Source organism: Mus musculus, chromosome X (assembly GCF_000001635.26).
Source record: "Mus musculus strain C57BL/6J chromosome X, GRCm38.p6 C57BL/6J".
Classification (NCBI taxonomy): domain Eukaryota; kingdom Metazoa; phylum Chordata; class Mammalia; order Rodentia; family Muridae; genus Mus; species Mus musculus.
In genome coordinates, this window is record NC_000086.7 from 42,059,329 (window position 1) to 42,073,760 (window position 14,432).

The 14,432-nt window shown below is 43.1% G+C and overlaps 1 protein-coding gene across 15 annotated transcripts in view; it reads left to right on the plus strand.

Annotated features, from left to right (window-relative positions):
* Positions 1–284: 284 nt before the first annotated feature.
* Xiap (X-linked inhibitor of apoptosis) overlaps positions 285–14,432 on the plus strand; it is a 50,052-nt gene continuing 35,904 nt past the window's right edge. For 2 of the 15 annotated variants that reach the window (XM_006541425.2, XM_030251200.1), the window contains exons 1-2: positions 8,519–8,728; positions 9,029–9,544. Coding sequence is in view for 1 of the 15 variants with exons in the window: in XM_011250976.3 (XP_011249278.1) it covers positions 1,157–1,159; positions 9,029–9,154 (129 nt within the window). In the remaining 14 variants the exon portion in view is untranslated. Of the gene's footprint in view, positions 524–1,075; positions 1,160–7,352; positions 7,475–8,507; positions 8,729–8,822; positions 9,545–11,913; positions 12,176–14,432 lie in introns of those variants that run through there. The other 13 variants (NR_125870.1, NM_001301639.1, XM_017318362.2 and 10 more) reach the window with 12 other exon arrangements.

Consider the following 14,432-nt stretch of genomic DNA (forward strand, 5'->3'; position numbering starts at 1 on the left):
GGGACTTTCCCCTTAGTTTGAGATGACTCTAGGAGCTTTTCCCCTACCCCCAAACTGTATGACCCCTTCCCTGGAAGATAAAGGCAGGGAAGGAAAGGGAGGGCTTGGGAGAGACAGCGGTTTGTCAGCACAAGATAAGGGCATTTTATGACTACACAAAGAGAGGAAATTGCAGTTACAAAGAATGTGGGAAAGGTTAACAAGGCAGACATCAGAGTAAAAGTCAGGAGACAACTGGGTGTGATTGGTCCACACCTATAGTCCCAGAAAGTCAGGAAACAACTGAAACAGGAGTAATCCCAGGAGGAGTCCCAAAGCAGTCTGGACTACAGTATGAGAGCTTGCTATGGAAAAGAGAGAGAATGAGAAAACAAGGGCGGTAGCGAGAGAGCTAGGGAGAAATCAAAAAAGAAAGGAAAGGAAAGAAAGAAGCCACAGGGCAGGAAAGTAAATGCCAACTGATTAACATGAATGATCTTCACAAAGGCGGTCCTCTGACTGATACCAACATGACCCTTGGCAGGTATGTATCCCTTCCTGTAAAAGGACACAGAACAACAGTTCTAAGGGCAAAGTCTGGGCTTACTCCACTCACATGGTTTCACTCAAAGCAGTTCTGCTTTCTATCTATTATATTTGGGCTTTATCATATATTGTTTTGCAAAAAGGTTTCGATGCTAAGCCATTCTGAGTGCTCTCAGCAGGTAAGTTTTACTTTAGATAAAACTTTGTTGCCACTGGTCTGGTGACTACTATCAATTCTCTTTCTATCTTCTGCCTTTAGTCTCCAAAGCCGTGTCCTTTCTCCTATTTATAGCAAAGGCTTTTGGTTACACTTGATTTTATCTTTTATCTTTCCCTCATTTCCTATGAATCCGTATGCCATCCATTTTTTTTCCTACTGAGTGGCAGGGTAGTAAATTTCTGCTCAAGTCATTTAGTGGACCTGTGGTGGTTTGAATATGTTTGGCTCTGGGAGTGGCACTATTAGGAGGTGTGGCCTTGTTGGAAGTGTGTCACTGTGGGCGTCGGCTTTAAGACCCTCGTCCTAGATACCTGCAAGCCAGTCTTCTCCTGTTTGTCTTCCAAACAAGATTTAGAACTCTCAGCAACTCCTACACCAAGCCTGTCTGGACACTGCTATGCTCCTGCCTTGATGGTAAGCCAGCCCCAACTGAATGTTGTCCTTATAAGAGTTGCCTTGGTCATGGTGTCTATCCACAGCAGTAAGACCCTAACTAAGACAGGGCCAATCGCAGGTTTTTCTGTTCTTTTCTTTTTTCTGGTTGTTGTTGTTTTGTTTCATTTAGAGGTAAGGTCTAGTATCTCAGATTGGCTCGAAACTTACTAGGTAGCCCATGGATGGCCTTCAACTTCTGGCTCTCCTGTCTTCACCCACTGAATACTAAGATTACAGGTGTATGCCATCATGCCTAACTTTGGACACTGTCATTTTCATCAGTTGCACTCTAGTGCCTTGTATACCTTTCTCCAATATTTTCCTTAACTTAGACAAATTCCAAACAAATATCCTTGTACAGGGAAGGGTAAGCTCTCAATACACTTTTTTTTTCTAATTTAACATTTCTATGGGTCTCTGGACACAGAATGTAGACATCATACCCCCACCAGACAACTCACTAAGTATGGTGGTTTGAATGTGCTTGGCCTAGTGTTACTCACTATTAGGAAGTGGGGCCTTGTTGGAGTAGGTGTGGCCTTGTTGGAGGAAGTGTGTTATTGTTGGGGTGGGCTTTGAGAATCTCATCTTAGCTGCCTTGGAAGACAGTCTTCAAGCAGCCTTCAGATCTAGATATAGAATTCTCAGTTCCTCCTGTACCATGCCTGCCTGGATGCTGTTGTGTTTCTTGCTATGATGATAATGGACTGACGAACCTCTGAAACTGTAGGCCAGCCTCAATTAAATGTTTACCTTCATGAGAGTTGCTGGGATCATGGTGTCTCTTCACAACAATAGAAACCCTAACTAAGACAATAAGTATTTATCAAGAGTATGAAATAGTCATGAAATGTTTGTTCATTCATTTTATAAATACCTGCTGAACCCATACTATGTCAAATGCTGTTGTGAGTACTTGTATCTGTGAACAACAGAAAGAGCTCTGCTCTTTTTTCTTTCTGTTTTCTTCCTTTCTTGTCTTCTTAATTGTATGTAAGCCTGCAAGAGTGCATGTGTACCATTTGATGAAAGTTCAAGCAGAGGGCATCAGATCACCAGCAACTGGAGTTACAGATGGTTTTGAGTCACTGGGAACTTAATGTAGGGCCTCTGCAAATCCAGAAAGCATTCCTCATCACTGAGCCATCTCTCCAGTCCCTGTTTTATTTTTATTTTTATTTGAGACAAGGTTTTACTACATAGTGGAGCTGTCCTCAAACTCTTGCTCTTTCTGCTGTGCCCTCATAAATACTGGGGTTATGGAAGTGTAGGACCATGCCTGCTCCTGATCCTTTTGTTCTTGAAGGTTTTATTCTAGCATGGATTGAAGGAAGAAATACATAGTAAAGAAAATAGAACGCACTGACAGCTCTTCCAAAGGACCTAGATTTGAATCCCAGCAACTACATGGCAGCTTACAAACCCCTGTAAATCCAGTTCCAGTGGTTCCAGTGCCTTCTTCTGGTCCCTGTTGTCCCCCGGAAGGCACATGGTGAACAGACATATGTATGGTAGCAAAACATTACACACATAAAATAATAAAACAAGAAAAGAGACTAGCTGAGAGGACATAGAGTGGGGGATGGGCATGTTGAAGTTGCCTAAGGTGGGATAAAGGAGGAGCTAGGAGTTCCATTGGGAAGTGGGAGAGAGGATTTGGGTGCATATAACCAGGGAGCATTGTTTATGTGTATGACATTGTCAAAAAATCAATAAAAGAAAGTCTATTAAAAGACAAACACAAAAAAAAATGGCTGGAGAAATGGCACAATAGGTAGTTAAGAGCACTGCTTTTCAAGATGACCTCAGTTCAGTTCCCAGCACACACACTGGGAGGCTCACAACTGCCTTTAACTCTAGTCCCAATAGATCTGATGCTCTCTTCTGGCTTCTATGGGTACCTATGCTCATTTGCATATGCTGCCCCCCTCCCCAGATACTTATGGATACACAAAATTAAAAGTAAAAATATTTTAAAAAGAAAATAGTAAGATGACTATATAGTATATCAGAAAATGCAGGAGATGGATGAAAAATAGCAGGGGACCGTGAACAAGGCACATGATATTGTATGTATGAAAATGTCAGAATAAAGCTTATTATTTCGAAAGTTAAATATAAAACTATTAAGAAGGAAAAGACCTGAGTGTGGTGGCACAAGTCTTTAATCACAGAATTTGGGCAGGGGGTTAGAAGCAGAGGAACCTCTGAATTTGAGGCCAGCCTGGTCTACACAGCAAGTCAGGCCAGTCAGAACTATGTAGTGAGACCCTGTATCAAAAGAGAAAGAAAGAAAGAAAGAAAGAAAGAAAGAAAGAAAGAAAGAAAGAAAGAAAGGAAGGAAGGAAGGAAGAAAGAAGAAAACTAGAAAGGAAGTATTAGATGTTGTTGAAAACAGAAACTATAGAGCAGGGGAAAGGAGTCTGAGAGCACTGGAAGGGGGATTATACATTTATTTTCATTTGTGGGAACAGTCCTGGGGTCTGATGGATCACTGCTACGTGTCTAGCTTTATTAGATGTAAATATGGTGGTCACTGTAGGCCTTGTGGAGACGGTGACAACTAAGGCAACATGACAAGAGAGGCAGAAGGCCAGCCATGGAAATGCTTGGCTTCATGAGAAGTCAGCGTTCCGGGCAGAATGAGCAGCAGGTACTGAGGCATGAAAGTAAAGGACAAAAGGGTGAGGGTGGTGGGAGGTGAAGGCGAGGAAATGACATGGGTGAAGTCTGCGTAGGATTTTTTATTAGGTATCTATTGCTATGTAATAGATGTAATAAATTACTCGAAGACTTAGCTATTGAGGACAAAAGCCAACATTGTCGGGCTGGGAGAGAGGCTAACTCAAAAAAAGTGCTTGCCTCAAAAGCATGAATACCCAACTTCAATACTCAGAACCTACGAGGTGACAAGGCATGGTGACATGGGCTTGTAATACAAGCAATGGGGAGACAGTGACAGGTAGATTCCTTGGAGCTGCTTGGCATACATGGTGAGCTCCAGGCTACGTGACTGTCTATCTCCAATACAAGCTAGGCAGCTCCTGTATTAGTTTGCTTCTCTATTGATGTCATACAACCATGACACAAAGCAACTTGGGGACAAAGGGGCTTTTTTTCATCTTACAGTTTATAGCTGCTCATGGAAAGACAGTCTGGCCAGGAACTCAAAGCATGAACCTGGAGGCAAAAACTGGAGCAGAGACCATAGAGGAATGTTGCTTACTGGGCTGTTCTCATGGCTTGCTTAATTTGTTTTTCTTTCCTACAACCCAGGCCCATATGCCTAGGGGTGGCACCACCCACAGTGGGCTAGACCCTCCCACATCAATCATTAATCAAGAAAATAGCACACAGACTTGCCTACGTGCCATACAATGGAAGCATGTTCTCAGTTGAGGTTATCTTCCCAGGACACTCTAGCTGGGTCAAATCAACAAAAATCTAATTACTCATAGCTCTTAAGAAACCTAGTCTGAAGTTGTCTGGCCCACATACAAAAGAAAGGAGAACGAAAAAGAAACTGCACACAAATTCCGGAGAGAGGTTCATATGGCTAGTTCTAGCTTTGGTTCTCAAGAGGCTATATGGTTTTGTTTAGGGAGGTTAGTTTGTTCTATGGGTTTGTTTTTGAGACAGGGTTTCTCTGTGTAGTCTGGGTGTCCTAAAATTCCCTTTGTAGACCAGACTGGTCTTAATCTCACATCCGTCTGCCTCTGCCACCCAAGTGCTGGGATGAAAGGTGTGTGCCACCATGCCTAGTTTATTGATTTTTTTTTTTTTTTTGAGACAGGGTTTCTCTGTGTAGCCCTGGCTGTCCTGGAACTCACTCTGTAGACCAGGCCGGCCTCAAACTCAGAAATTCGCCTGCCTCTGCCTTCCAAGTGCTGGGATTTAAGGCGTGTGTGCCACCACGCCCTGCTCAGACTCAGGGCTTTTATGCATGCTAGGCAAGCACATTACCAACTGAGCAACATGCCGCGTCTCAAGAGATTGTAGTTATCTGACTGAAGTATCCTCTTTTAAATGCCTTACATGGTCAGGAAGGTGTGGTCGCTAGCTGGTCCAGGGAGAGAAGAGATGAGAAAGAGTTAGGACTTATTTTAGGGTTAGGACTTATTTTCTCCTCATTAGGGTTGCTCAGATCCTGGGATGCTCTCTTGCCTTCCTTCCCTTCCTTTCTCTTTTTCTCTTTTGAGTAAGGTTTGAGATAGGTAGTCCAGGTTGGCTTCCTATGCAGCTAAGGCTGATCTTGAAATTCTGGTCTACCTGCTTTCACCTCCACCTCCAAGGACTAGACTACAAACATATGCCAACTGTCTGTTCATTCTCTCTCTCTCTCTCTCTCTCTCTCTCCCTCTCTCTCTCCCTCCCTCTCCCTCTCCCTCTTTCCCTTTCAAGATAGTTCAGCAGGTAAAAGAATTGATCTTACAAGCCTGGTAACCTAAGTGTGACCCATGGAACTGATGGGAGAAGTCAAAAACTAACTACTGAAATAGGCCCTCTAACCTCTATCCACACATGCATGTGTAAGACTGCACTTACAAATGTGTCTCTTACACCCACATTAGTAATCGAGAAAAGAAGAAAAGCTCCAGCTCTTCCCATGAATGAGCATACAACATAAGAGAGACCAGATACTTATCCGAGTGGCCATATTGTGTGACACAGCGCACTGGTACTGTTCACGGTAACAAAGTACTCACTTTAATGATGAAGTTACATGAAAAAGTGCTCGAACTGGACAGTGATAATGGTTACACAATAATGAAAGTGTTCTCAATGCCAGTGAACTATGTACTTACTTCAGGTCCCAAAGAAACTTGGAACAAGTCTCACTCAGTACCCGTGGCTCCTCCCAGCACCTCCCACCCCACCCCTACCCTCAACCTCTCCTGCCCAGAGGCTGGACTTCCCTTCCCCTTCTCTTCCCCGTTTCTCATTCCTATATAAACCTGTTATTTTGATCATGCATGTTCTTGATCCTCAACTCCTCTCTGGTCCACTCCCCTCTTTTCCTCTTCTCTTTCTCTTTCCATCTTCCCCCTCTCTCCTCTCATGGCCTGGTTCAGGCTAAACTTTTCCAGATGCTTCTGGTTGAAGTCTCCACTAAAATCCTTCTCCTTAACCATACACACTGTAGTCATGTCCTCCTCTTCATTCACTTACAATGGTTAAAACCAAATGTCTAAAACAGTAAATTTACATATATTTCACAATAAAAAACTGTGTTAGCTGGTTGGGTGTAGTGGCTTAATTAAGCTCATCTCAGCACTCAGCATGTTAAGGCAGAGGATTGCCATGAATTTGAGCCCAGCTTGGAATATGTAGCCAGACAAGACTACACATAACACATCAAGACCTTATCTCACCAAACGTGGTGGAACAATCCCAATTCTCAGGCAAGACGAACAGGAATTAAAGGTCATCCTAGGCTACATAGCAAGTTTGCAGCCAGCCTAGGATACATGAGGTCTTGATTCAAAAAATCCAAGCCAAACAGTACAAGCTAGGTGACATAGCTGGAGCTTGCAATCCTAGCAGTCAGAGACTGCTACATAACGTTCATTGATTTCAGGCTGACCTGGTCTACACAATGACTTCTGAGATAGCCTGGGCTATTTAGTGAGACCCAGATTCAAAACAAACAAACAAACAAACAAAACAAACTAAAACAAAACAAAAAGCCCAAAACTACAATAATAAAGATTCTATAATGACACCTTAAGTTTAAAGAATAAAAGATTACAGAGACTGAGAAAATATAATCTTCAGGTAAGGAAATTAGTTTCAATAAATTACTAGAGGGCAGGCAAACTGGTAAGAGCTGGGGCAGGGTAAATAGTTCCCTTAGAAGACACCATAGCACTGTGTTGGAGGAGAGTGAACTTAATTAAGGCTAAGATGATTAACTCTTATCCTGAAGTCAAAATGGAAAGATTTAACTCAGCCTCAGGCAAGCTAGATGGGGGTGGGGGGGAGGCGGAGCAAGCCTAAGAACAGAGAAATCAGACTGGGCAATGGTCAGAAAGACCTAGGGTTGAGTCATACTGTTCAGCTCCTACAGAGACAGGTACAAGCGACTTCAGCCTCTTCTAAATGAGTTGATGGTGGACAATATCAAGACAAATGAGGGTAGCCTGGGACTTTTTTTCTTTTCTTTTTTTCCCAGACAGGGTCCCTTGCATCTCCGACTGGCCTCAAACTTCCTATTGAGGATGGCCTTGAACTTCTGACCCTTCTGTTGATAAAGATGGAGCTTTGTTGGTTTGCTTATTTAAGAGTGCTGGACAGGTGAGATCAGTATTTGCTTGCAGTTGTTTTGTTGGCAGTGGTGGGGTTTGAATTCAACCTTGTATGTGCTAGACAAGTGATCTACTACTGAGCCTCATTCCCAGCCCTCGCTTGGAATTACCTTCATTGTAATAAGTCAGATGCAATTTTCAGAGCTGTAAGAGTACACCCCAGGGGGCCTGGGACACAGATGGCTTAGTGGGGAAGGGCATCACCACCAAATCTGAGGACATTAGTTCTTCCCTAGAACCCACATGCTGGGAGAGAACAGACTCAAGTTGCCCTCTGACCTCATACAGTAAGACAATGTAATAATTTTTAAAAAAGATTGCATTAGAAGGAATATTACATTGGCAAAAGTTGAAGAACCAAATACATTTCTTTGTCTTCTCTTCCAAGTTCCTTTTCATCAAGGACAGCATTATTTAACCAGGCAGATGGTGCCCATGGTCTTCTCCTTTTAAATATACCCAATCCATCTTAGTACACTAGCCATTAAGAGTCAAAGTTCCTGAAACCTAAGTATAGGTTTATCTGACAACCCTACAAGCATATAGCATGATCACCATTTTGTATAATCTTCTCTTGTGTCTTTTCCATCTTTGTTCTATTATTTTTCTTTGTTCTTCACAAATTTCTCTCACCCTCTTTTTGTCTCCCTGTCTCGTCATTCCTTCTAGCTTCCTCTATTTGGAAACAACCGATTCTCTAATCTCAGTTTACTTTTTTGTCGGGTGGGTGATACTGGGATAATTATTTTCTCCGGGGCTCAGTTTCCTCTGTAGGGTGGAATTTAATAGAGGTGTTCTGCCTTCCATGGTTTTCAAAATAACATTGAGGAATATGTTATATACCTAGCAGAGTCCCTGGTATCCTGTGAGAGCTCAATGTACTGTGCCCTTTTCCCCTTGGTCTTTAATCTTCTTACCTGTATTCCCCTACTCCTCACCCTAGAGTCCAGGTAAAAGCTGGGGGGCGGTGGGGAGGGGGGAGAGAAAAAGTCCTGGATGCTAAAAGAGGAAATGCTTGAGTCGGGGGCGGGGACTGAGAAGTGACCTGTGCGCATGTGCAGCCGCTGGGTCAGGCTCTGGCTTGGAGCTGGGGAGGCGGGGGTTGGGGGGTGGGGGGGGGGTTGGGCTGCATAATGAGGACTGGGGTTTTTCTCGATGTCCCCTTCCGGCTCTGGGAGGCGGCGGGACCTTGGCGGTCCCCCGAGCGGGCGCGACGCTAATCGAGGGCCGCTCGGCCAGAGAGGTAGGCTGGAAGATGGCGGAGTGGGAAAGAAGGAGGGGCTCTGCCGGGCGGGAGCGGAGCTCCCGGGGGAGGGGATGGGGGTGGCGGTGGGAAGGACATGGCCTGAGGCCAGTGGCTGGGCGAGCCCGGGAAGCTGGCGGGCTGCACCGGTTGAGTTTTTTTTTTTTTTAAAAGTCCTGACGTGGATGCACTTGGTTCCGGTCTTCGAGTTTTATCCGATGGGACTGTCCTGCCTGGGAAGGCCGAGGGAGGAAGGAAGGGAGGGAGACAGACATAGTGACTTCCGTTTCCTTCTCCTAGGCCGGGGCCCGCCGCCCAGCAGAGTTGTGTTTTCCTGATCCGGGCTCGGGCCGCCCCTCCTCCGGGACCCTCCCCTCGGGAACCCGTCGCCCGCGGCGCTTAGTTAGGACTGGAGTGCTTGGCGCGGTGGGTACAGCTCTTGTGGGTTTCCCGCCCTCCCTTCCTCTCCCTCTGCTCCCCTCCCCTCCCTTCCCCTCCCCTCTCTTCCCTCTCCTCTCCTCTGCTCTGCTCTTCCCTCCCTCCTCCTCCCTCCTCCCGCGTTCCTCCTCCTCCCCCCTCCTTCCTTCTCCCCCCCTTCTCCTCCCTCCCTCCTTTTCCTTCCCTCCATTTCTTCCCCCTCCCTTCCGCCTGGGCTAGCTCTGCCTAGTTGGGCGGGAAGGCCGCGCCCGCCCGCCCGCGGGGAATGCTGGACTGGGCTCCCTATCCAGGCTCCCCGGGATTGCCCCTGGAAGCCGTGGGTAGGGGGGCTGGCTTCAAGCCTTCGGGTCAGCCTCCTTAAACTTCGTGACACCTAAGGTAAATCTAGTTAAAATAATTAAAAAAAAAAAAAAGATTTGATCAACCTCCCTGCCCCCCCCCCCAGTTCGATACCTTGTATGGGGCAGGGTGGTGTGTTTCTGGCAAGGGCATGTGAACCCTAAAGAATGAGGGCCAAAGAGCTTCCAGAGGAGGAAGTAGCTGGTAATTTTTGCCTCTTTGTCACCTTGGTCACTTCCCCAGCATATTTCTGAGAGAAAAAAATGTCACTTATGACTTTCAGTTCCATTACTTTAACTCCGTTGAACTCCACAGTTTACTTGAGTTGTGGGGTGTTTTTCTTTTAAGCAGGGGCGGGAGGGAGGAAGGGAGTGGTGATTGCTGAAACTAAGCAGTGGCTCACTCCATCTCCAAAAAGGAGAACATAAGCCTTGGGGAAGACTAAACCTATCAGTTTGTAATAATCTACAACTTTACCTTCAAGTACAATTATGGCACTACTTCTGACATCCTAGCTATACCTTGATAGTGAATGAATCCTAGAAATGTCTTTTTTTTTAAAGACTGGAAAGTTCTACAGTGTTTCTTCATTCTTCTCATTTTCTCCTTAATAGGATTTTTTTTTTTTTTTTGTAGCCAGTTTCAAGAGAACACTGTTAAGAGCCGGCCATCTTAGAATTATAGCATTTTTGAGCTGGGAAGGATCTCAGCTCAACTCTTTTGTTTTACAAAGCAGAAACTAAGGCTCAGGGTTTCATGATTTGTGTAAGGTTACCATGCTAGCCATGCTAGTTAGATTAGAATTCAGATTTTCTAGCTCCCTGGCCACCCCACTCCTGTTGCTTCAATATAACCTCTAAGCAAATATCTAAGTATATTCTATTTAACATTTCTGTCATTTTCAGTGTAGTAAACATGTATGTGAAACTTGAGTCAGGGATTGTTTTCCCCATAACTTAAGAATGGAAAACATTTTAGGTCAGATAGATTTCTACCTACAGACACAGAAACATAAGCTTATATAGCTGTTTGGATTGGGTCACATGGATCCATGAAAGAGATAAAAAAAAATGGTAACCCTGGTTACTTCTGAAGAAGACGGATGGAAAACTAAACTTTGCTTTTCTCCTGTGCCTTACATGTTTGAATATTATAAACAAGTTTGATCTTATTCTAGAAAGTTTTAAAGCTCACATAGATGTATATCAACATAAGTATTTGCAATTGGTATTTATGAACATCCACTTATCAGTAATTTTTATTGTAAAATCCAGTATGGCTTATTTCGTCTTCACAGAACAGGTCTGTATTTATGTTTCTCTTTTGGCTTTTACCTACTGTTCTGTATTCATGAGAAATGCTAAAAAGCTTTGGCTTTATCTTTAAAGAATAAGCTTCCTGATTATCAAATAGTGTAGAAACTATGAAATTCAGATATCAAATTTGACATACAGATAAATCTAACTTACAGAATCATTTTGGATTAAACTTATTTTTAAAAGGTTATGCCTGTAAAGATTGTATTGGTGTATGTAGTACAGTAAATACTTGCTTACCATGTATAGGGCTCTGGGCTTGTTTGTTTGTTTTGTTGAGCATATCAAAGAAAATGTTAAAATTTGATCAAAATACATGATGTAATTTTGAAACTAACATAACCCACTATTTTGTACAATGAATATACACTAATAGGAGAGAGAAAGGGGAAAGAAAGCTAGGTGTGGTGGCTTTCACCTGTAATCCCAACAACACTGTGGAGTCAGTGCAGGAGAATTGCAAATTCAAGTCAGCCTGGGCTGTGTAGTGAGATCCTGCCTCAAAAACAAAGCTGGGTTGGACAGATGACTGTTTATATGGCCTGGCATGGCCTGGCTGCTCTTGCACAGGACCCCGGTTCTAGTCCCAGCATTCAAACGCTATCACAGCCTTCTGCAACTCCAGTCCCAGAGGATTTAATGCTGCTTTTGGCTTCCATGAGCACTGCCTGCATGTGATACACATATATGCATGCAGGCAAAAGACCCAGATGCATAAAATAATAAAACAGAGTGAGGGTTCACATTTGTAACCTGTGCGTTTGGTAAGAAGAGGATCAAGAGTTCAAAGCTAGCTTGGGCACCATCGGAACCTGTACAAGCGGAATCAGAATTAATACAACTTTTATATTATGTGGCATTGTTTGGTCCTTAAGTGTTTGCTTTTTGTGCATGTTATCACTCCTCATGCATGTTATACAGTTTTTAAAATGGTAAATGTTTTGGGTTGGAGGTAAAGGCCTCAAAGGCTTTGGGGGTGTACACAGTCCAGCATAGTATACACTAGGCTCTGAAGTCAGTATCTAGAACTAAAGGGGAAAAAAGTAAGACTGGATACGTCCCCACTGTTGAGTTCTGTTCTCTTCTTTACAGATATGCTAATGAAGACTCGGGTGAAAAAAATGAATTGCTTAGTTATATTGCAGACTTTGGACTGGTGTCTTCATCCTTGTCTAGAATTCCTGCAGTTAGTTGTATTGCTGTGGTAGGGGGTCTAAAGATTCTACATACAGTGATACACATTTGGAATTTTTGTACTTGGCAAATTGAGGCAGGAAGCTAACGTTTTCCAGAACGGCCTGGGCTGCTTTTGAGAGCTCCGATCTCAGAGAAGAAGCACTAAAAGATGAATATGGTAAAGTGCCCTTATTATTTTGAGGCAGGAAGATTATGATAAGCTGTCAATTCTTAAAGTTTATCTTTGGAGTAATCTGTTAATAGTGTTATATAACCTGTTAGCATTGATTAAGGTCATTGTGAATGTCCATTTGAGAAGACAAACAGAATTAGAAAATGAGAGATTAGTATCATACTTAATAATCATATACAGTGGAAAATACCCTGAATTGAATTTTTTCCACTCAGACTCAGCATCTCCATGTTTGTTTTATTCTTCACAAGATATGTTTGTTATTTAATTCAGAACATAAAAGGGGTGTTTTGGATATTTTAAATTAAAAAGGCATGTTCTAGAAAATGTCTGAAGTTTGAGGTGGGACAGAAATCTAGGGCCCCATTAGTCAGTACTTGTTTTTCATTCAGCATTATGTTGTGAACAATTTCTGGGTCAAAAAAAAAAAGGCTTTCAAAATGTAAGCTTTACTCTAAACCTATTTGTCTGTACAGATTTGAACTCCTTAACTCCAAAGATTCAAAATTAATTAAAATTTTAATATAAGGTTTCTCTGTGGAGCCCTAGCTGTCCTGAAACACCCTCTGTAGATCAGGCTGGCCTTGATCTGTCTGCGCCTCCCAAGTGCTGGAAGTAAAGGCATGCGCCATCCCAGCCCCACTCCTAGGTTTTATTTTGCTTTCTGTGGCGAGGTATGTAACTTAGGCTGGCATGTTCATGTAGTAATAGCTAGTCTGGATGCTTAAGCGGAAGGATCTAGCTAGTTATTTTTGTTGTTGTTGTTGTGTTTGTGTTATTGCTTTTTGCAGAAGGATCTCAAGTCTGGAGTTTTAGGAATAGCTAGGCAACTGTGAGACCATGCCATTTTTTAAAAAGCCTTATATCATTTGTATTTTAAAGAGCCAAACTAGAAGAACAAGGTGAAAATAGAAACCTTAGTAACTTGTGGTTCGTTCTTTATTTTTTGAGATAGATGGAGCCCTGGTATATCTTCAGCGTGACCTGCAACCCCCCCCTGCCCCCCGGCCTTACTCAGGCTTCAGTTTCCTGAATGCTAGGATTACAGGTGCTCAGATTACACCCAGCTTTCGTTCATTTCATTGTATATATTTAATAAAACTTATTATTATTATTGGCATTTTGAGGCTCAGAGTCTTCTCTGTGTAGTCCTGGCTGTCTAGGTGTTGCACTATATAGGTGAGGCTGACCTTAAGCTCACAGAGAGCCCTCCTGCCCCTGGCTCCTAAGTGCTGAGATTTCTCCCAGCTCTCTGGCATTTAATTTAATTTTTATTTATTTATTTATTTATTTTTTGATTTATTTATTTTATTTATGTGAGTACACTGTAGCTGCCTTCAGGCACACCAGAAGAGGGCATTGGATCTCGTTACAGATGGTTGTGAGCCACCATGTAGTTGCTGGGATTTGAACTCAGGACCTCTGGAAGAGCAGTCGGTGCTCTTAACCACTGAGCCATCTCTCCAGCCCTGCATTTAATTTTAAACTTACTATTTTGTGGAAGTCTCAGTGGCAGTTGCTGGCCTGTTCTGTTTTGTGTTATAGGTGCAGAATAGGTTTCAAAAGGGGAAGAAGCAAGCTCAGGGGTTTGAGATTAAGAAAATTTTGGGGAGCTCAATAGTGGTAGTGTCAAATATCAAAGCATAGATAAATAGCAACATATTGACACTGAACTGACCTCAGTATCTTAGCCCCATATGGTGGCACACGTCTATAATCCCAGCACTTGGGAGGCAGAGGCAACTGGATCTCATGAGTTTTAGGTCAGCCTGGTCTACAAAGTGACTTTGGGGCCAACCAGAGCTATCTAACATAACACCTTTTCTCAAAAAGACATTGGCTGTCATAGTATATGTAGTTCTTGGTAATAAGAATAATTGTTAACCCAGGATTCATCAGTTAAGAGCACTTGCTGCACTCTACAGGACGAATTGGGTCCCCAGCAGCACATCCTGTGCCTCACACCTACCTGTAACTCCAGTTCAACTTCTAGGGGACAGCTTCATACTCCTGGCATAGATGTGTGGGTACACGCATGCACACGCACACACACACAAATTTAAAACTTATTGGCTGAATGGTTCTGGTTGTACAAAGAAATTTCTTGGATTAAAGGGAAAGTTAAAACTTCTAAGGTGTCCAGAGTAAAATTTAAAAAAAAAAGTGTTTTCTAAATTCTGATGAAGTAGTTGATGATTATTGTACTAGACACAGAAGTTTTTTGGTTTTCGAGACAGGGTTT